This window comes from Mangifera indica, chromosome 6 (assembly GCF_011075055.1).
Source record: "Mangifera indica cultivar Alphonso chromosome 6, CATAS_Mindica_2.1, whole genome shotgun sequence".
In the NCBI taxonomy this organism is placed as follows: domain Eukaryota; kingdom Viridiplantae; phylum Streptophyta; class Magnoliopsida; order Sapindales; family Anacardiaceae; genus Mangifera; species Mangifera indica.
This window is the reverse complement of record NC_058142.1, coordinates 10,521,911-10,545,501: the sequence shown is the minus strand read 5'-3', so window position 1 is coordinate 10,545,501 and position 23,591 is coordinate 10,521,911. Positions and strand designations below refer to the sequence as shown.

Here is a 23,591-nt window from a genome sequence, read left to right as displayed (position 1 = left end):
CTTCAATATGACAACTTCATTCACAATACCACAAATTTGCAAAGCATGCAAAGGTTGGGCCATGTCAGTAGACAGGACGCACGACTTACACATCGTTAAGTCTAATATTTTGTTTGATTTATTAGATAATAAAAGATTTTAATAATTTTTTAATTATAATAATGATGTAATAAATAATATAAAGAATAATTTGATTATCATATTTATTTAGGTATTAAAAATTGTTAAGATAATTTTTATTTTGTTTATAATTATATTTCAATAAAACTATATGCACTTATTTTGGATACATAAATATGTATATACTTATATGTGTCATCATGTGATTGGATGAATTTAAATTAAAGATAAAATAATACTCAATTATGTGATGACATATATAATTGTGTATATATTTATGTATCTAAAATAGATACACATAATATTATTCATTATATTTTTACTTATTATGCTTTTAAAACGAAAATAACTTTAATTTCAATTAATATTTTAGTAAAATTAAGAATATTTTTAAATAATTTTATTTAAAGATATTTGAGCAAAATAATACCTTTAAAATAATTAAACCAAACACACCTTTAGCTCTAAATTTGACCAATTTCCGAATTAAAAAAGACAGTTCACAACAGCAAATATGTCACAAATATTTTGGTGAGATGTGGGCTAATGTCTTAGAGAAAACTTGTAATGCTTGAAGATCTTTTCTGTGCTGTTCAGCCATCGTCTTTTAGAATTTCCCAATCAGAGGAACAATTTTCCAATCCTCATTACTGTTACAGTAATGTAGCTTTGGCAAATTACCATTATTCTCGAGGTTCTGCTATTGTAAACCATTATTTTTGGTTTCTTCTAAGAGGTAACCTCTGGTTAATAAATTTGGGACAGCAATAAAATTCACTGGGAAGAAAGTTCATCCATGGGAAGGTGGGATGTCCAATCCCTGATTGCATATTCTCCAGATTTATATGAACCAGAAAAGTCAGTTAGAGACGATAAATTACCTAGGCATGTAAAACTTACTTTTAGGAATCATGTTAAGTGGCGCATTATTTGGATAACACTAAGTCTTCAGAGGCCTGGCTTGGCCTCCATTAACTTGGAGAAAGACTTCAATCTTCTTTCACTAGATGATAACGAAAACCCCTTTGCACTAACAAATCAACGAGCTTTTTCTGGAGGAGCAACGGAAAGTGAACCATCGTCATGTCAAAAGAATTTTACTGATAGGTGAAAAATTAGGTGAAAAGAATAGATACAAAACAAATATATATGTCGAGAGAGAAAAAATCAAAACATGCATTTACACAATGCAGAACAACAATAGATAGTCTACTAGCATGGCAAGACTCGTGGCATGGTTTAAGACCCTTTGGGTCTTACCTTCATTGGTTGGCTTGCGTGCTTTTGCAAGCCAAACCCTTTTTAATTTTATATTATTTTTAGCAGATTATAATTTCGACCTTGCGCCAAAACCCCTAACATGAACCCCATAGCTTGCGGACTTTGCCCTCACAAGTCATGCCAAAAATGAGGGGCCTGGGTGAGGTCATAGGTTATCTCAATTCGAGCTTAATTTATTTTAAGTCAAACACTAAACCAAAATCCAATCAACTTAACTCAAATCCATATATATAGAGAGAGAGGAATTTATACTTTAGATGCAAAATAAAAATTAAACATTCACTAAAAATTTCATATTATATATCAATTTATATTTTATTATAAATTTGTTTTTAGTAAAATAATATTTCTTCTTATATCACTGGATCATAATGTCAAAAGCAAAAGAATAGTGACATTCTCTAAAATTTATATATTATATATTAAATCATATAAATATTAAGATCATAATACGAGTATGGTAAATAAAATACGCCCAACAACAAATCAAAAGTTTAAATAAAATTATAAATGGATTTAAGTTGATTTGAGTTAAAATAAAAATTAACGATTTATTTTTATTAGTGATTTATTTAACTCCACTCAAATTGGGATTATTTCATCAAGAGTTTGACTAATTTTAATTGAATTTCAAATTAAACCCAAACTAATTGGTTCCGGTCCATCGCTAAACAAGGTTATAACAATTTCTTTCCCAAAGTTTTAGGAAAATAATAAAAACACATGCAAAGATTTGGAATAATAATAAACACATCCAAAAAATTGAATAATATAATATAAAGACTTTAATATCCTTTGTCTAATTATATATATATATATATATATATATATATATATATATATATATATATATATATATATTATTTTAATTTAAATACATAAAAATTAAAAAGCTAAAAACTAATGAGTATAAGATTTTATTTCACAAAAATTTAATATTCTTTAATAAGGGGTTTTATGGTAAAATAATAAACTATATGGGTGCCATTTACTTACCATCTGGAACTCCTGAGGAGGAACAGTAATAACCCAAAGTTGAAGGAAATGCGACAAGACAAAGAAGCCTTTAATCCCAAAAAACCCTAGTGACCAGTGGGAAAATGAATCTGAGCCGTTTTTCTGATCATCTCTTAGCTCACTAACAGTTCTAGGGTTTATATATCATTCTCCTCCATCTCTGTAATTCGGTAGCCGTTTCTTCTTCTTTCACTTCCTTCTTGCACCCCAGCTTCAACAATGGTAAGATCTCTTCCTCGTCTCTTGGCCTTTTCCTTCTGTGTTAGTTTCTCGAGAAAGTGCTGGAAAATATCGACAAAAAAAGATTTTTTTTTTAAAGTTCATTGGTTGGTTTTTGTTTTTTCCTTGGTGAGCTTGGGGGGAACGGTTCGTTTTTGCGTGCTGAGAAGTGGGTTCTGTTGTTGTTTCTTGTATTTGGCTTGCTTTTTGTTTGGTTTCAGAGAGAGTGCGGGAAGATGCTAACTAAGAAAGATCTTTATTACTAATTGATTTTAGCACTTGTTTGATTAAAACGATTTCTTGTTGGGTGTTAAGAAATGGGTATTTTTCGTCTTGGACTTGTTTCTGGGTTTCTGTTTGTTTTCCGAGAAAATGGGTACAAAAATTGTCATGGACAATCGCTTATTTTTGGTTTTGTTAATTAAAAATATTCGTTTTTGTTCATAAGAGATGGGTTTTTGTAGAAGCTCAGTTTTTTAGGTTTTTTTTTTGTAACGTTGTCGCTTTTTGTTTTGGCAGGCCTTTGTGAAGGCTCAGAAGACCAAGGCTTACTTCAAGAGGTTCCAGGTCAAGTACAAGAGAAGAAGAGGTATCGTATTTTTTTTAGTATTGCTTTCACAGTATACTATGCTTTAAGGAACCTGTAGCTTGATGTGTCGGACTTATTTTTTAGAATGTTAAGCTTTTAATGTATGTTATGGAACTGTAAAACCTGTATAATATCAATATGATGCTTGTCTCATTACTAGAAAATAGAAAAGTTGATGAGATTCATGGTCTGGTATGTGAAGATATGGAGTGTAAAATTTGCAATTTGGTTATGCTGGACTTACAAGGTTGAAGCTTGGTAGTGTTTGCTATAGTCATTGTATGGTGTCTTTGTGGAATCATTTTTTTGTTTCTTTAATCATGTGGATTTTATGCAGAGGGGAAGACCGATTACAGGGCAAGGATTTGATTGATTAACCAGGATAAGAACAAGTACAACACTCCAAAGTATCGCTTTGTTGTGAGATTTGTATCCTACAATTGGCTTATTGCTGTTATGATGGTGTAATATTACCTCAATAATATCTTTTTTCATTTTTTTAGCAATTACTATTACGTAATAAAAGTAATGTAATAGTAAGTCAACCTAATTTTCTTTTAATGTTTCATCCTTTACGATGTATTAGACTAACAAGGATATCATTGCACAAATAGTATCAGCCAGTATTATCGGTGATTCAGTTCTTGCTTCAGCATATGCCCATGAGTTACCTATCTATGGGCTTGAAGTAGGTCTTACAAACTATGCTGCAGGTATTTTAAACTCTTGGTTTTTTCTTGTTATATTATGAAAAGTTCTCTGGCTCATCATTCTCCTCCATCTCTGTAATTCAGTAGCCGTTTCTTCTTCTTTCACTTCCTTCTCGCACCCCAGCTTCAACAATGGTAAGATCTCTTCCTCGTCTCCTGGCCTTTTCCTTCTGTGTTAGTTTCTCGAGAAAGTGCTGGAAAATATTGACAAAAAAAGATTTTTTTTTTTAATGTTCATTGGTTGGTTTTTGTTTTTTCCTTGGTGAGCTTGGGGGGAACGGTTCGTTTTTGCGTGCTGAGAAGTGGGTTCTGTTGTTGTGTCTTGTATTTGGCTTGCTTTTTGTTTGGTTTCAGAGAGAGTGCGGGAAGGTGCTAACTAAGAAAGATCTTTATTACTAATTGATTTTAGCTCTTGTTTGATTAAAACGATTTCTTGTTGGGTGTTAAGAAATGGGTATTTTTCGTCTTGCACTTGTTTCTGGGTTTCTGTTTGTTTTCCGAGAAAATGGGTACAAAAATTGTCGTGGACAATCACTTATTTTTGGTTTTGTTAATTAAAAATATTCGTTTTTGTTCATAAGAGATGGGTTTTTGTAGAAGCTCAGTTTTTTAGGTTTTTTTTTTTTGTAACGTTGTCGCTTTTTGTTATGGCAGGCCTTTTGGTTCAAAGCTCTCTAATCAGCCAGAACCTCTTCTTCGCTCAAAGCTCTCATACATTTTCTCAGAACAGCAAAAGCCGTGAGCAAGATTTTCCTTCAATTTCTCACTAATTGTCCCGCAAACAATAACTTCGTCAGCAATGACCGGCAAATCTCAGCCATATTCATGGACTCGACTGCTTTTCAACCAATCCCTCAGAAACCCTACTAAAGCCCCTCTTTTATCTTCCTGGAAAATCTCAACTTTCCCGCATTTTCCCACCAGCCAAACACCCCAAATCCCTATTCCACCAAATACCCAACTCCCAAATGCATCCCAACGAAACCCCACCAAACCCATTTTCTCATTTTCTCGGAAAGTCTCAACTTTTGGTCTCTTTCGCACAAACCAAACGCCAAGAAGCCATTTTTCCACTTATTCCAGAGCCGCTCAAGAGCTGATTGCGGAGCTTGAGCGCGAGAAGCAGAGAGAGAGAGAGGCGTGGAAGAAGGCTGGATTGGATACCAAAGATATTGATGCAGAAGATGAGGAGGATTACATGGGTGTGGGGCCTTTGATAGAGAAGCTTGAGAAGGAGAAATTGAAGATCACTGAGGACTTGAACTTGTATGAAGAGCCCACGGATTCGGAGAGTGATGAAGATGATGAGAGGTTCTCAAGAGATGCAGTGAATAAGAGATTTCAGTTGTTTGAGAAGAAGTTTAAAAGGCATGAAGAGTTGCTTCATGGCTTCGCTGATGCCGGTATGAGATATAAATTGGTTTAGAAAGCATGGAAACGTCTGAAAATTTTAATTAGCTACCCAGCATACAAAATGTTTGGTTTTGATACTTATTATTTCTTTTTGATTGATAATACTTGAGAATTTTTAAAATGAGGCTAGCTCTTTAAATTATATGCACTTTTTCCTTTTTACCCCACAAAGTTCAACATGTTAACAAAGTAAAAAAATATTGTTTACATAAGTAAATTTTTTGTTGAATTGTTTGTTCAGAGAGTGAACAAGAGGTTCCCCTTCATTATTTAGATTTCCATAAATGACTCTGAACGTTTGTTTCTTTTTCTGGAGGTTTTTGTTTGATACAATATTTAAAAATAGTACCACAAGGGTAAGATTAAGTGTTCAGTCCTATTTTTGCTCCCAGAAGGTTGTAGTTTGATTCTGATAGAGACCCAATAGAAATATTATATTAAATAAATAATACTGACAACAAATAAGAGGTGTCAGCTACTCCCCTAAGGTCGTAGTCTCCCTATCAGCATTTAATTATTATCATTATTATTATTTATCTGATCCTATCAGATTCCTTCAGGTATCCTATCTTGTTGAAGCCTACTTGGGGAGTTGAGTTTGCTAAGTGGGTTTGAAGGGTTTTTGGATAATTATATAGACATTTCTTGAAAGGAAGGGCCTATGGGGGATGTTCATATCTTTATTATCTGTTTATACCAATTTATTTCTTTTTAGTTGCTACTAAATTTTGATTTATGCTTGATATCAATTTGACTCTTTGCAATTTATTTGAGAATTGAAATATCAGTGTTAGTTTATCCTTTTTTTTTTTTGTCAGAATTGAAATCTTGCTGTGTTTTATCAATGACTTGTTGATTGATTTGTGCCTCTTCTATCATTTAGTGGTTTATCAAATATGCAAGCTCACATAATTCTCTCACATTTATTGACAGAGACGCTTGATGAAGCTTTCAAGTGGATGAACAAAATTGACAAATTTGAGCAAAAGCATTTTGCTCTTCGCCCTGAATACAGGGTCATTGGTGACTTGATGAATCGTCTGAAAGTTGCTGAAGGCAAGGATAAATTCATCCTTCAACAAAAGCTTAATAGAGCTATGAGGTTGGTGGAATGGAAGGAAGCTTATGATCCAAATAATCCTGCCAATTATGGAGTAGTGCGTCATGAGCAGGTTGGTCCAGATGTTGAGGCCTTTAACGATTCTGGATTTGAACAACAGAAGAGAATGATACAAGGTGGGGTTGATGAAGATGAGATAGAGTTTGATGACATGAAAGAGAGAGATGATATGTTGCTAGAACAACTCAATGCTATTGACAAGAAACTTGAAGAGAAGCTAGCTGAGTTGGACCATACATTTGGAAAGAAAGGAAAGCTTCTAGAGGAAGAGATTAGAGATCTAGCAGGGGAGAGAAACTCTTTGACGGAGAAGAAAAGAAGACCTCTATATAGAAAAGTAAGTTCTTTAGCCATCCAGCTTGATTGTTTTGTTTCCACAGTAATTGGAATCACTGAACAAACTCAGCACATTGTGGGTTTTCATTTGTTTTCTTTCTCTTTCTTCTTTCCTTTCTCAGTAGTCTACATCTTTTTTTACCCTTGGATTGGACTGATTCCTGGTCTCTTAAAGGTTTTGCTTTGCCTGAATCTATTCTCTATCGTATGCCATGTGCCTGCCAGCATATTCTCTGGCAGTATTCATTAAGGAATTTGATTTAGATAAAAATATAATGAAAATGGAAAGTGTTGTTGGTTACAGTGTTTGAAATAAAGCTTTTGTTCCTACCTGGAATGTGAGGTTCTTATTGTGTGCATTGTATGAGGTGGTTTCCTTGTCCTTTAAGACTTACTAAGATTCTCCTGGTTTTTCAGTGGTTTGTACTTTGCCGATTGTAAAGCATGATAAAACTATCCTCTATGTAAAGTTTGTATTCAATATCAATACTTGATATTTGTTTGGATGAAGCCTATGTTTCCATGCTCACAATTTTATCCTTTCAGTCTCACTTATCATATTTTAATAGACATATTTTGTTTAATGATTACAGGGATTTGATGTTAAACTAATAGATGTTAATAGAACTTGTAAAGTTACCAAGGTATGTCTGCTCAGCTTTAATCTTTGATTTTAGAGCATTGTTTATATGGTTGTTGAATTTCAATCATTCGTCCTTCAGGGAGGGCAAGTGGTCAAATACACTGTTATGTTAGCTTGTGGGAACTTTCACGGTGTTATTGGGTTTGCCAAAGCCAAAGGCCCAAAAGTTCCTGTTGCTCTTCAGAAGGTAACTTTTTAGTTAATGATTATGATTAATATCAAAATTGTATCAGCTTATGCTTTTTGGTTGTGTATTTTTTATGTTTGGCATTGTTTGATAAGAGCAAAGCTTTGTGCATCCAGTTTTGAGTATCTAATTGGATACCCATATGATGTGTCATCATGTAATTGGATGTTACTTTATTCGTAATTCAAAATCATTTAATTATATGATAATATATTATCTAATACTTAATTGGGTATTCCAAACTAGGTGCACATAGTTTGATTGTGCTTGATAATTATCCTTTTAGCTAGAAGAGGGTATTTTAAGGGGAAAGAAGATGAAACGGAAAGTGGCAATCCATATTTTATTTTTGTTGATATAAGTTGTATCTATTTTTTATTATGGAGTATATTGTTTAAAATTGCTATTTTTTCCACATCACTTGAGTTATGCATTGATATCTCATTCTCTGAAATTCTTATTTTCATCAGGTTCTAAACCCAAAAACTAAAATAACGGTAATCTGTTTATGTATTGGCAGTTGATTGTTTGATTCTTTATTTTAATGCTTCTGAAACCAAGCCATTGAATGTTTGTTCCAAGTACCATTTTATTGTAAAGTAATGCTATTTGTACAATTTTGTGTACAAATTACGATATGTCATCATATGATTGGGTATTTGTACAATTTTTTGCACCCAATCATATAGTGACATATCATTGTTTGTGTACAAAGTTATGCACATAATTTTATTATTTATTATATATTATCAGAGGTTTTGTTGTAAGTGTGCAATTGAATGCTTTTCATTTGTTTTATGCTTGGGTGGCGTCTATAATTTTTTTACATGCGATTAACAATGAACAGGCATATGAGAAATGCTTCCAAAATCTCCACTATGTGGAGCGACACGAGGATCATACAATTGCACATGCGATACAGACAGAATACAAGAAAACTAAGGTTCTTAATCAAAATTTTGGTTTCTCTCTCTCCAATTCCCATCTTTAGTTCAATCCTTTGCTTATTTTGATCCATTATTTCTGTCATCTTTTCTCTCATTTTGTTTGCAACCTTGTGTTCTTGTAGGTGTATTTGTGGCCTGCGCCAACTACAACGGGTATGAAAGCTGGAAGAACTGTCCAAACAATTCTGAATTTAGCTGGATTCAAAAATGTGAAATCTAAGGTAGTAAGTCTGCCTAGGTCAATATCATTTACTATTTAGGTTCTTGCAATATGACCTATTTAGTAAATAACCAAATATAACACTCTGGTGGTCAAGTTGGTAATTTTCCTAGATCTCTCCACCCGCTAGAGCCTGGGTATCATATAAGGAACCTTGAACATTAAAAGAAAAGCACTTATACTGAACAAAATTAAGTGAATATCCAAAAGCGTGATAATTTTATTTCTATCTTTCTATTATAACCCTTGCTCTACTTTCAGGTTGTCGGCTCAAGGAATCCACATAATACTGTGAAGGCACTATTCAAAGCATTGAATGCTGTAAATAGCCTAATAAACTTTAAGTCTGATGGAAAACTTTTCTTTTTGCTATCAAAAATTCTTATTAACACTTTCTTTTTCACGTTTTCCAGATTGAAACTCCAAAGGATGTGCAAGAGAAGTTTGGTCGGACTGTTGTGGAGAAGTACCTGCTATGATCATTGTGCTTGATACCTTTCCGTGTAATTTTCCAATAGAAATTACGAATTGGTTGAGAAAATGAAAAATTTTTGTCTCATTGTCAATTTTTCTTCCGGTAAACAAGGTAGGTGTTTTTGCTACAACAGTTACGGTCTCAAATTTGGTTCTGTTGACAGTTTTACCAATAAAATCAGTCACAAGGAAGCTTGTAGTTTAGCTTCTTCAGAAAATATGCAGTTTTTCCTTCATTTCATAATGAAATTTGCTCACCTATATTAAGTATTACACATTTTGCTTTCATGCAGTTAGAACCAAATTGTTTTCTCAAGTTATTTTTGTCCTTATTTGTCATTTTGCGGCTTGGAGATTTCATGTTAGTTTATTATATTATTGTTAATCCTTAGGTGTGACTTAAGTATAACAATTTATTCTTCTTGTAATCTTTCTTGTTTATATTGTCAGATTGTCTAGCCATGTTGAATACAAATAATTTTGACTTGATACTTGGCATTCAGATTGGATGTTCTTCCATCAATGGAATTCTCTTATATGGGGTGGGTTTGATCTGAGTTCCCTAGTTTGAAATACTGTTTGGCCTGATTCAAACCCTTTTGCCTTGTCAATGTCACTGCATGGGAGCTTGTTTTTCTAAAGATTTGATTTCTTTTATATCGGTTCTCCTTATTTAGCTTCTTTAGGCGATTTTTTCATTTCTTTTTTCTGTTTTTGTAAGTATCATTATGAGGGAGGAAATTGGGGGTATTTTGTAGTTAGGTTGGTGATAAGTTTGCTACAAATACAAATCGGTTAGGTGCAAGTTTGAATTCAGCACTTGGAAAAGAATAATTGATACTGTAAGACAAGTTGAGTTTAATGAATTAAAACTGTTTAGTTCAAAATAGATTCATTTGAATTAAATAACAATCTAAGCCTGCCTGAATTAATTTGACTCAAATCCACCCAATCAATATTAGGTGTAATTATAAACCAAACATTTATTATACAAGGCTACGCAAAATTGCAGCCTTATCGGTCACTGCTGAATTTTCAGAAACAAAAAGACAACGCTCTCACAATTTCAGTCTTCCACAACCCATTTACCACAGTTGCAACTTTAATGAAACGAAATGGCCTTTCTTTTTTTTTCTTCTTTTTCATTTCATTCCAAGCAAAACCCTAATTGAGATAAGAGTCTCCTCATTATCAACATGGCACATTCTCTAACGACAGTATAACCCACCACCACCACCACCACGACAACAAAACACCCATCTCAACCAAATCCAAGAGGGCAATTTGGAACTTTCCATCTTTAGGGTTTTAAAGATTTTGGGCTTGCCATGGACATTCTAATCAAGTTTTGGATGGCTATCCCGATTCTAGAAGGTATGGTTTATGTGTTTATGTTATATGTAATTGAACTAGTCAAGAATCTTGAAAAGAAGATAAATTAAATATGAATAATGTATCAATTTTTTATATGTTATGTCGATTATTGAGAAAATAGTTAAGTTATTGAGATAAATTATCTGTCACATTTGTTTACACTATTTTGTTATGGTTGAGAGTTTAGATTTTAGATTGTTTTATAGTTAAATTTGAAAGATAATGCTTATTGTCACACATTGTAATGCAGCCTTGTTTATTTTATCTATGATGTAGATATGTTATATATTAGGCTTAGTAAGGGAAACATTCGAGTTAAGTTTTGATGGCTAGAAAGTGTCCACTACCAGTCGAAGGCCATTGCAACCTCTCACGATAAAGAAGAAAGATCCCGATGTGGGTGGTGTTTAGGCAGAAGTAGTAGCTAGCAAGAAGAGGAAAGAGGTCATGAAACATTCTATTGCCAAACTAAGAGATAAAAGGAAGGGCTCTAAGTGGGCTTGTAAAAGAAAGGAAATTGTAAACGAGCCTTATGAATAGTATTCCTTAACCCAAGCAAGTACAAGTTCGACCTCGAGCAACAAGAGAAAGCAAAAAGTATCTGCTTGAGGCATGAATGAAGGTCACATTGTACTTGAAGATTTTTACTCAATAAATTAGAACAATCTCCCAAGATTCAACAAACCCTTCTAAAAAATTTCAAAAACAGAAATATATATTTTTAATATATTTATGATAAAATTGATACAAAGAACCTAACTCTTGAAGAAGAAGGGAAGAAAGGGTAGGCGAGGCCGACCTAAGTGAGACCCACTTAAACCAAGTATACTGGAGTTGCTCTATTGCTTCTTCTCTCTCTTAACATTTGTCGCTTCTTTTTCTTCTCTCTCTCAGCATTTATTAATTTTTGTTTAAATGCTAAGAGAGAGAGAAGAAACAATGAAGCAACTTTGGGCAGGACTCGCCTACCCTTTCTTCTTCTATAATCACATTTTTAACATCAATTTTATCATAAACACATTATAAATATGTATTAGTTGTATTCTAATCAATTTTTTCGATTGAATTATCAATATTCTAATTAATTTAACTTATTAAAAATAACATTTATTAAAAAAATTTATTTTTTCAACAAAATCACAAAGTTTGATATTTAAAATTTTAGAGTTTTCAATTGTGTAATAAAAATATATAAGTTTATGAGGGATTTAGATTAACATTTACTTGGATTAATATGAGTTTTATATAAGATTTTGGTAAAAGAATTGATTAATTTGTAGTTAAAAGTTGACTGAGTCTTCTCTTTTCAAGGTTGAGGACAAGGGTAATATTGATATTATGTTGACTTTATGGTATAAATATTCAGTGAATAAAATAAGTAGTCATTTTATATAAACAAATTGTTTAAGTGGTAAAAATTTCAATGTCCCTAAAAATAATAACAATTGATCTTTAAAATATTATGTAATGTTTATTATTAGAGATGATAATAGGGAGAGATAGGGAGAGGATGTCAATCCTGGTCCCTATTTTTGTAGGGGATATCAATCCTCATCCTCGACGTATCCTTATTACAGGGATAAAAATAATTCTTCGTTCTCGTAAGAAAAAATTTCCTTCTTGTACCTATAAGGAAAAATATTCTCTTTATACCTTTAAAATATAATATAAATATATCAAATAACAAAATTAAGTAAAATTAAAACTAATCTATTATTTTAAATGTTACAAATATAATATATTAATCATTTTAATATGTACAACACAAACTTAAATAAATTTGAAAAATATAAATAATTTAAAATTATAAAAATATATTAGTATTTTAAATAAATATATTAACATAAAAGGACGGAAACAGGGACAAGGACATGGACAAGGGTAGGGTAAAGGGAGGATACATATATTCTTGTTCCCGATTACAAAATTTTTTTCATTCTTATTCTTATGTTCTTTTCTATTTTTATCAAGAAATCTCTTTTCTGTTAGTGTTAAAAAAAGTCAAAATCCTTAAAATTGAATCAAAATTACCATATCTATTTACTATAGCATTTCAGCAAGCTGAAAACCAAATGTTGTAGGTAAGCTTTTATTTAGTAATAAAACCAAATGATTAATAAAACAAACAATGATGTGTAAAAACAAACTAGACTTTATCTATCTCGTGTTCGGTTGGGAATTCCCCAAAAATCCACCAATGGAAAAATTTCACTAATTTACCCATGAATCAAGTATTCGCATGATTCTTAAAAGCATAACATCCTTTCCTTTTTAAGTAAAATTATGCATATATATTTTAAATATATAATTAAATATATATTTATATATGTTATTATGTGATTGAATAATTTTAAATTAATAATTAATTATATAATAATAAATATAAATATATTTTTAAAGTTGGTATCCATAAATAAATAAATAAATAAATAAATAAATAAATAAATATATATATATATTAGTCGTATGAAATTACACTTCTAAGCAATTAATAGAGAATAGGACTACTTTCCACCTAAATTTTAGCTCAATCTCAAAGTCACAACTACGAGAGATGAAAAATCCAAACTCTCACCTATGACCAAACTGCCATCTAAATTTTCAGTTAAAGACAGGGGTAAAATCGTTATTTTATTTATAAAATTTAAAACTTCAAAATTTTTATCATTTTCCCCCTTTAGGTTTTAAAAACTACATTTCAACTAATTCTCAAAGTTTGAAAAGTTTAATTTCACCCCTAAGGTTTGCTTCCTTCTCCAGCTACCACCAATGGCTAACTCTTTCCATCGATCTTCCTTCTCAGGCTACAAAGAACGAAAAGAACAAACCTTTGTCATCCAGATTTGGAAGATGAATGATGAACCTTCGTCACCTAGATCTGGACGATGAAACATCGTCTAGATTTAGAAGAATAGATGAAAGATGATGCTTCATCGTCTTTCATCGTCACGTTGTCCAGATGCGACGAGCGATGAAGGACAACGGAGCATCATCCTTCGTCATCTGGGTTGTGCAACGAGGAGATGGAGATGGAGACAATGTTGGAGATGACGCCGGAAGATGAAGTTGAAGAGTAGAGGTGAAACCACCATTTTTAAAAGTTATGGGGAAAAGTTAAGCTTTGAAAAATATGAAAACTCTAGGTTTGAGAGTAAAAATATTACTTTTCAAAGTTTAAAAACTTTAAGTAAAGGTGAAATATTAGTTTCTAAAACCTGGGGAGTGAAAAGAATAAATTTTATAACTTTTAATATAAACAATAAAATGACTATTTTACCTCTCTTTTTAACAAAAAAATTAACAAAAATTTGGGTATGGATTAGAGTTTAGATTTTTTATTTTCCATAAGTGTGAGTTTGAAATTGGACTAAAATTTGAATGGAAAAATAGTCATTTTTCCACAGTTAATATATACAACAATGTAATAGGGAATGCCAAAGCATTTGGTTTGTTGGAATTTCTCACATATAATTTTGGCTTGGATATTTTAAATATTATAAATGATGCCAATGTTTTTTTTTTTTTTACGTTCCCTTTTTCGGTGACAATAAGTTTGGGTACAAATTGAGTTGTACCTAAGCATCTCTTTATTTGAATTTGGCTAGAATAAAAAGGCCAAATAACTATTTCTTACTCGAGGTTTAGTGCAAATTCACTTTTTTATTTGATAATTTTTGAAAATCTAAATATCAATCTTTTTATTAAATTTTATTATTATTATCAGGGATAAAATTATTATTTAATAAAAATATTTTAAAAACTATAAATTCATCATATTTTATCTCATCAGGTATAAAAACTAATCATTTTAACCCATATTCCCCTGCTTAAGATTTGAAAAATCAAAATTTCTCCCTTAGGGCTTTTGCAGTAGCAGCTACTAGCCACTGGAGATGATAGTAATTATGACATTCTCCATCCCCTCTAGCTTCTCTCTCAATCATTGTCTATTTTCGCCCATCATTGATCATCATTGGCCAACGTACAAAGAGACCAATATCTAGCCGAGAGGGAGGGAGAATGTCGTTATTGCTATCGTCATCGTTTTCCATTGTCGGCAGCTACTGTAAAAACCTTAGAAGGAAAATTTTGATTTTTCAAACCTTGGGTGGGAAAGTGTGTAAAATTATTATTTTTTAACCCTAGTGCAATACAATGTTAGTTTTTAAATTGATAGAGTAAAATATGATATATTTATAATTTTTTAAATATTTTTATCAATAACAATTTTACTCTTTACAATAACAGTGAAATTTAATAGAAAAGTAGACATTTAGATTTTCGAAAGTTACCAAATGAGAAAGTGAGTTTACACCAAGCTTTGGGTGAGAAAGTCTTTTGGCAAAATAAAAACTAGGACTGTTTGAGTCTATAATTCGAATTCATAACTCGAATTTATAACTCACCTAATAATAATTAAAATAATTTTATTTCAATAATTGTTTAATATAACTTAAACTAAATCGTAAACTAAACTATATTTTAACCTAGTTTCAGAAACGAATAAATTTTTGCAATTCAAATTCGATGTAAATAAATTCAAATTTAAGTGAATTAAGTACAAAAGAGTATTCAAACCCAAACCAACTGTTCAAGCCTAAGTGGCAACTGCTATAGTCATGGTCAAAGACAAAACAGGAGGTTAGGGACAAAACGCAGCGTTTGGTTCTAGAAACATTAATTATTTAGGATCATAAATAAACCGGAAGGCTTTAGATTTCTTTTGACCCGAAAACGCTAAACTCACGACAACGAAAAAAACAAAAACAAAAAATAAAACAGAAACAAAACACCACCGCCACCAACCACAAAATGGAGGGAGACGGAGGAGGTGGCATGGGCCAGCTGGCGGACACGGAGATGGTGGAGGCGCCATCTGACCCTCAGCGGCCACCGGCGGCTCCTCAGCCGATTGGGATCGAAAACATCCCGGCGACGCTGAGCCATGGCGGACGCTTTATTCAGTACAACATATTTGGGAACATATTTGAGGTTACGGCTAAGTATAGGCCGCCTATTATGCCTATTGGGAAGGGCGCATACGGCATCGTTTGGTACTTTCTTATTCACCTTTCTCAGTCTCACTGTGGTTGAGAGTCTTCTTTTCGCACGTTACGTTGTGTGATTTATGTGAATTTTGAAGATTTGTGAAGTTACGTTATGGGGTTTTTATTTTGTATTGAAAGTTCTTTTTTTTATGATAGTGCCTTAGTAGGTATAGATTTTTTATTTTGTTATTTGGAGGTTTTACATGTTGAAGAAAATTTAAATGTGTGGCAATTTATTTAAATATAAGCTAAGAAGAAGAAAAATATAGTTTTTAAAAGGAAAAAGTGTTCGAAATGGAGTTTTTATGTAGTAGCTTTAGAAACTAGTTTGGTGGAAGTTACTCTTCTATTTATGGGAATTTGTGGCCATTTCTTTGAAGAAAAGCGAAAAATGTAGATGTGAAAATTGATTTTTTTTTTTGTACAGTTGGTCAAGGAGTTCTGCCACCTAGAATTCAAAATGCTTTGGTTAAAGCTATGCTGGGTTTAAGTGTGTGTGTGTGTATGCAAGTGGTTTTGCTTGTATGATAGTTTTTTTCCTTGTTCTTTGGTGGGTTTGAGATTTATATGTGCAGAGGAAGTTTGGAGTGTTTTCTTTTTCTTTTTGTTGGGAAATGTATTGAGTAAGATTTCTGTTGGACATTTATTAGTTCGGCTTTGAATTCGGAGACAAATGAACATGTGGCAATAAAGAAGATAGCAAATGCATTTGATAATAAGATTGATGCAAAGAGGACTCTTCGGGAGATCAAGCTGCTTCGACACATGGATCATGAAAACGTCAGTGAGTGATTATTGATGATTTTTTTTTGTGGTTGCAGTTATAGCCAGCAATGTATTGGATGAATGGTATTTGATTTGTTTTTTTGGTTATGAATTAAATACATCAGTTGAATTGTTTTTGTTTCAAGAATAGCATATTGTAAAAGCTTTTGTCTTCATTATGGGTTTTGCTTTTTCCAATTGCTTGTGTAGTTATTATGAGTTTCTCATTTTGATAGATTAGTTAGATGTGATAGTGTAGGATTGCATTGACTGCTGTTCTATATCAATCTATTTTACCTTCATGGGTGACAATCTTTCAAGAATGAGCCAATAAATTGCTACTTTGGATCTTTCTTGGCCGGGGCTATATGTGCTTTATAGATGGGAAAAAGAATGATTGATCATTTGCTTCATCAGTCGTATGACATGTTGAGATATTTGATGTTGATTTTCTCCTTGGTTGGGGTGGTTTATTTGACGGCTAGATTAGTGAAGAGTTCTTTAGGAATTGGATAAGAAGTATCTCACAGTAAATAGACTGTTCAGATGTTTTTTATTGGCTCTTTCTTGCTTGATGTAGAGTCCACGGAAGACAGGAATAAAGGGGCTATTAAATTTGAAAATCATCCACTCATTGTATCAAGATTTCTTTCTGTAAGATCATTGTAGTGGCTTTGGCTTCACCTCCCTGGGGAGACTTCACTTCTGTGGATTGCCAATAATTCATCTTTTTGTTCTTGATGATTTTCTAATGTTGCTTTTAGCTCTTTTCTAGCTATATTTTTTAGTGGTGTAGACCTTGTTTGGTTCAGGACCCTAGTGTACTTGTTTGCAATCATCATGCATTTTTACTATTTCTCAATAAAAGAATAAAAATTCATTATCTGAAATGTTTCTGTTTCCAAAATGCCCCAAAACTAATACAAAGTGTTTCAAGGGCGTTTAGGAGATATAAAAAAATTCAAAGTGCGTTTCAAGAAAAGAAATGCGTTTCTTTTCCTTATTTTTTAATCGATTTCATATTTCACTCTCCTTTACAATTTTAAACCCTAACTTTGACTTCATCTCCTCTTTGGCATGATAAACTTTATCTTTGGCTTCTCCAACTGTTAGCAAATGCTTGAAAAATCGATTTTGTTAGATTTGATATACTTTGTTTATTTGTTTGTTGATTAATAGACCAAGTTGGTTGAGTGCACAAATTATTGAAGCTGAAAAGTTGTATTTTACTATATTTTAAAGGAATACATTGTATATTTTTTTTAATTTGATATTTATAAAAAACCCCTATATTTTTCATATTTATACATTTTCCCATGCTTCCGTTTCCTGTATTTCCATTTTTGTGTACGTAGTTTATAACCAAAGTAACTTGCATTTTTTATTCAGGTTGTTGCAATAAGGGATATAGTGCCACCACCCCAAAGGGAATCGTTTAATGATGTTTATATCGCTTATGAGCTCATGGACACAGACTTGCATCAGATAATTAGGTCTAATCAAGCATTATCTGAGGAGCACTGCCAGGTAAATAAATTTAGTGTATTGAATGTGCTTCCTTTTGCTTCTGTGTGTTTCTTTTTTAATGTTTATTTCTTCCCCTAAGCTTATTATTCATCAGCTTCAGTTTAGAAATAACCACTTCATTTTTCTCTGTGCAGTATTTCTTGTATCAGATCCTTCGTGGGCTTAAATACATACATTCTGCAAATGTTCTGCACAGGGACTTAAAACCTAGCAATCTCCTCTTGAATGCCAACTGTGACTTAAAAATATGTGATTTTGGACTAGCACTTGTCACCTCTAAAACAGATTTTATGACAGAATATGTTGTTACAAGATGGTATCGAGCACCAGAGCTGCTCTTAAACTCTTCAGATTACACTGCAGCTATTGATGTATGATCAGTGGGTTGTATTTTTATGGAATTGATGGATCGGAAGCCTTTATTTCCTGGCAGAGATCACGTGCATCAGCTTCGCTTGCTTATTGAGGTAAATTATAATCAATATTTTTCTTGTTATATTCATTAAATGTAGTATTGTTATAGTTGGATACACCCAATGAGCATATCATTCAATAAGACGTTAATATCCTCAGGAAAATCGACTATGAAAATTTGTAGTAAGATTTTGGGAACTTACAAAGAACGTTTAAGAAATATTATGTTATGCCTTTATTGCTTCAAATTATTTTTTTAGTATTTAGGTCGATTTAATCTTCTGAGATTTGTTACTTGTTATTCACTAATCTCGAAGGAAATCTTTGTAGATAGTAGGTGATCGGTCCGCATATGAATCATGAGTGTGTTCAAATTCAATGATTAGTTTCAGTGCATGATGGGCTTGTAAAAGAAGAACAAATCCATTGGTTAAGAGGAGTATTTTCTAATTATGGTTTCACCTTTCAGATTAACGCTATCATTACAATTTGGCTCTTGAATTTTCTCAAGTAGTTGCATGCATGAATTCATGCTTATAGGTACAGGCCGGCATTTTTGAAGTCCTTGCTAAGTAATTTATGTATTTGGTGTAGATTTCTGTCTTCATATGATTAATCAACATTACACATTGCAGCTAATAGGTACTCCATCAGAGGTTGACATAGAATTCTTGAATGAAAATGCCAAGAGATACATTCAGCAACTTCCTCGTTATGAACGACAGTCATTCACCCAAAAGTTTGCCAGTGTCCACCCTTTGGCTATTGATCTTGTTGAGAAGATGTTAACATTTGATCCGAGACGTCGGATTACAGGTTTGTTAATTTCGCATGCTATAGAATCTGACCTGGTCATGTTGGTAAGCCAATACAATGGTTTTTGGACTACCATGCTGCTATTCCTTTTCCTTCATTCATTCATCACTTTGATTTCTATTTCATTTGTTGCAGTCGAGGATGCACTTGCGCATCCTTACCTTGCCTCGCTGCATGCAATAAGTGATGAGCCTGTCTGCATGAATCCCTTCAGCTTTGACTTTGAGCAGCATGCTCTGACTGAGGGGCAGATGAAGGAGCTGATTTATCAGGAGGCTCTTGCATTCAACCCCGGATATCGGCACTAGTGAACAGTGTGAGGAGTTCTTGTAAATATGTCCCATCCGAACCCAGATGGCTATTGAGTTGAAATATCTGTAATGGTGTTTGTATCAGCTGTCTTGCTTTTCAATCTTATTGTTGTTCTATTGAATTAAGTCCACTTCCCAATTTCATCAGACTTCACTTCTGTTTATACTGTTCTTACTGGAAAATAACATCGAATAAATCTTATTTATTCCACCTGTCTCAGTAAATTTCATTTAGTACACGTAGAAATGCCATTATACGATTACTAATGTTGCCCATCTGGGATGAGAACAGTGTGCAACGAGGAATTCATTTTAACTGCGGTTAGAATGATGCTATTGAGACTGGAGACAGGAGACAGGAGACAGATTACAATCTGAAATGTAAATGGTTTCCAACTGAACTGATTAGAGTTAAGCTTGCCATTTGGTTGGATTGAGCTTGCACTCTAGCTGATGCAATTTCAGTCTGTTTAGTTTGAGCTTAGCTCACTATTGAGGTGGGCATTGGCTCCCATCGTGTAAGTGATTTTTTTTTTTTTTTTGACAATTCTTTTCCTTAATGATACTTCTTTTCTCTAATATTATAGTTTACTTTCTCTGGCTCTTTTATGTAACTGTTCACCTGTTTGGACAAGTCTTTTGATTTGAATCAAATTCAAATTAGTTTTTTTTTAATTTAACTAACATCGAATCTATCCATAAGTAACAAACATGTTGTATGAGATGTATTACACTTATATTAACGAAGTTGTATTGATTTAAGAATTAAATATATTATAAATGCAAAGTTTTCATATTTTTCAGTCATTTAGCAAAATTCCCATTCAAGAGAGGATATCAAGTATAACCATAATTATGCATACTATACGATACATACAATCAATGAAATAGTATGTATCTTAGGATGTATTGAAAATTGAATAATATAGGAAGCATATTAATGATACACTATGTACCGCATCTCTATCAATAAAATCAATACACGAAAGACTGATAACACGACAAAAGTGTATTTGAAAATTTTCAGATGATGAAGCGATAATTTTATATATATATATATATATATATATATATATATATATATATATATATATATATATATATATATATATCTTACAATGTCATTTATATCACAGAAAATTTAGTTTTTAATACAGGTTATGGCCTTTGAAAGAGAGTTGTGCCTTCTGTTCCTGAAAACTCAAAAAAGCAACTTCCACAACTTGGTACACAAACAGATATGATACAGTTCATTATTAGTGATTCTGGTAAAAGGCTAAATAAATACTATGCAATGCTATATATATCTAGTTTCAAGTATCCAATAAGGTATTCAGTTGATATGTTATTATATGATTTAGTATTATTTTATTCTTAATTGAAAATCATTCAATCAAATTTGATACTCAAAACTAGATGTATATAGTTTTAACATCAACACTGGATGGTGGAGGAGCAATTATTCTCAAACTCACTAGGAAATTCAATGAAAGAACCCATTCATCTTCTGTAGAAAGGAAGTTGTATGAAGTACATAACCATCTTTGAAAAATCATGCTGTCAACTCTTCAGACTTCCAAAGAATCTTGAAAGTGGTACAGGACCGCCAGCTTCTTCATCATCACTGCTGGAGTGCTTGGTTCTTGATTTGCGCTTCTTTTCTTTCTTTGATCTCTTGGACCTGGACTTTGATCTACTTGATTCTCTTTCCTCATCATCACTAGATGAATCCGAGGGTGAACTTGAACAACTTGACTCAGAAGATCTCCGTCTTGAATGCTAGAAGACGAAATTTTACAAGAGAAGTTAACACTCTTAAAACAGACGTATGTGTGCACACGAGTGTGCATGTATATATTCTTGTATTTCATTTCATATAAAAGAAAGAGAATAACAATCAAGAATGAAATCACATATTATGATTGTCCACCACCAAAACCAGTGAAATTTGCATACTGGCAGAAGTGACTCGAACAGGAGCTAAAAAACTATAGAGCGCAAACATAATTAGAAATAGTTCCACATTGAGTCTCTGTCGATCACCTCTATCCTCATAACAGATCATCATTTCTCAACATATGCGAAATAACATGCTGCTTTGTTCACACCTAAATTCAAATCAACAAAACTATATGTACCTACTTTTGAATACATAAATAGGTATATACATAATATGTCATCACGTGATTAGGTGATTTTGAATTGATAATAAAGTAATATTCAATCACATGACACATCATGTATATACCTATTTGTGTGCTCAAAAATGGGTCCGCATAGCATTGTTATTCAAATTCTTTGCTAAGTGGTTATAGCAACCAAAACAGCATTTAAACAGAAGATCTCTGTGCTTACTTTTTTTACATGGCTGAATTATTTCAGCACAAGAATAAATTTTAGTGTATTTTAACCATGAAAGACATTCAGATTCATATGGCTGCCAAACCAATATGATGTCAGCATAATACAAACGTGAGGAAAGAGAAGTTCCTTCCTAATATAAAGGAAAAGGATTTCACAATCAAAATATAATTTAATTGTCTGAAATAGGCTTTAAGTCCTGGACTACACCTTCGATGATGAATATCACTAAAGTGACTGAAAACATTTAATCTTCTTAAATCTAAAAGCCATTTTTGAGTACTACATGTGATGGAGGTTCAATGTAACAACACTAATTTAGGCTAGAGATTGTGACTTCAGTTTCTACATTTAAAAAGCAGCATCCATGCAAGAGTTAAAGGATTTTCTTCATTGGTAAAAAAGAAAATTAAAGTTCAATTCAGTACCATCTCTTTCATGTCACATTCAATTTATAATTAAATGCACAGGCAACTCCCATCTAAATAAAAGGTTTGATTCAAATAATATGCACCTTTCTCCTTCTGCTGCTGTGTTTTTTCAAATCTCTATCATTCCTATCTACAAGAACACTTATCACCATTAGACAGCCAGTAATCATAAAAAAATGAGACAAGATGTTCTTTTTTATGCTTGTAAGCATACCCTTTTTATGACTAGATTTACCGCTAGAATGGTTCCTTCCATGGGCCAGCTTGCGGGCTCTTTCAGCATCTAATTGAGCTCTGTACTCTCGCATCATTATTCTATCAGTATCTGCTTCTAGTTCACCCTTTCTTATTTCATCTTCCTAGTACATCAAGTAGAAAAATATGTCAAAAACTTGTAATTTCATAAATATACAAAAATTAAAGCAAGCACCAACATCAGTAACCTGCAAATAATCAGAAGACAAGTTTTTGCCCTTGGTATAACTTAAAACCCAAAAGTGCAGAAATCAAAATACTCAATTATGTTTTCCAATCACATACTTGTAGAAGCAGAAAAGCAAATAATAACATTAACAAGAGGCATAAGATTGGTTAAATATTCTCATTATAAAAGCAAAATATTGAGCCCTTATTCAATTAATGCAAGTGCTTGTGAACTTAATAATACAAGTTTAATTGAATTCCAGGACCAATGTTGCAGGTGCTGTACTAAGCTAAAGTAAGGGTTCCAGAACCGAACGATAAGCTTCATTATTATTCTTCTACTAAATTCTCACATTCGTCTATTGTTTGCTTCTTGGTAGACACATTATATCAGCACGCAGTTAATATTGCAAGTTTGGGCCAAAGTAAAGTCACACTGAGTAGAAAGAAAGAACACTCGTGGCTATGTGCAACAGCTCACCTTTTGCCTTCGTTTTGAATTCTTCCCAGGTAATTGTATGAGAAGTTTTAAGACTGGCCAAACGAGCAGCATGCCACTCTGGTGAATGAAAAGATCCATCCACCTGCGAGGGCCCCATCAGAAATATTCCAGGAAAAATAATAATCCATTACAGTTAAAGAAAGGAATGGAATTTTCAAAAACATGCCAAGAAACCTTGAAAATGCATTCCCCTTCATGTGATGATTTAAAATTTACATCTGCATAAAACTATCCTATCTAATTATTTACTTAATCTGTTCAACCAATCAACCAATATATAAAATTCTCATTGCCAACAGATTGTTTTGTCACACAATTTTCCAAACATACATAGCTCAAAACT

General features: G+C 32.5%; 3 protein-coding genes and 1 pseudogene across 5 annotated transcripts; 3 read left to right on the top strand and 1 right to left on the bottom strand.

The window, feature by feature from the left end:
* The first annotated feature begins 2,468 nt into the window (after positions 1–2,468).
* On the top strand, positions 2,469–9,494 carry LOC123218782. 3 transcript variants are annotated; one of them, XM_044640410.1, is made up of 13 exons: positions 2,469–2,640; positions 3,157–3,226; positions 3,564–3,655; positions 3,813–3,939; positions 4,024–4,071; positions 4,591–5,339; positions 6,283–6,806; positions 7,399–7,449; positions 7,528–7,635; positions 8,483–8,578; positions 8,705–8,803; positions 9,064–9,123; positions 9,216–9,494. In XM_044640410.1, the coding sequence occupies exons 6-13, from the start codon at positions 4,736–4,738 to the stop codon at positions 9,279–9,281; spliced, it is 1,608 nt and encodes a 535-aa protein (XP_044496345.1). In that variant the 5' UTR covers positions 2,469–2,640; positions 3,157–3,226; positions 3,564–3,655; positions 3,813–3,939; positions 4,024–4,071; positions 4,591–4,735; the 3' UTR covers positions 9,282–9,494. The 3 variants fall into 3 exon arrangements, with proteins under 3 accessions (XP_044496345.1, XP_044496344.1, XP_044496346.1); XM_044640409.1 differs by having other exon boundaries at positions 4,021–4,071; XM_044640411.1 differs by lacking the exons at positions 3,157–3,226; positions 3,564–3,655; positions 3,813–3,939; positions 4,024–4,071.
* On the top strand, positions 3,010–4,678 carry LOC123219656 (60S ribosomal protein L5-like). Its single transcript, XM_044641655.1, has 6 exons — positions 3,010–3,048; positions 3,157–3,226; positions 3,387–3,418; positions 3,813–3,939; positions 4,385–4,445; positions 4,591–4,678. The coding sequence occupies exons 1-6, from the start codon at positions 3,010–3,012 to the stop codon at positions 4,676–4,678; spliced, it is 417 nt and encodes a 138-aa protein (XP_044497590.1).
* A 5,883-nt stretch (positions 9,495–15,377) lies between the features above and the next one.
* On the top strand, positions 15,378–19,742 carry LOC123218783 (annotated as a pseudogene).
* Positions 19,743–21,091: 1,349 nt separating this feature from the next.
* LOC123219655 (serine/arginine-rich splicing factor 6-like) lies at positions 21,092–23,345 on the bottom strand. The gene is made up of 4 exons (XM_044641654.1): positions 23,228–23,345; positions 22,538–22,678; positions 22,407–22,453; positions 21,092–21,310 (listed from the first exon to the last, which is right to left on the bottom strand). The coding sequence occupies exons 1-4, from the start codon at positions 23,343–23,345 to the stop codon at positions 21,092–21,094; spliced, it is 525 nt and encodes a 174-aa protein (XP_044497589.1).
* Positions 23,346–23,591: the final 246 nt, after the last annotated feature.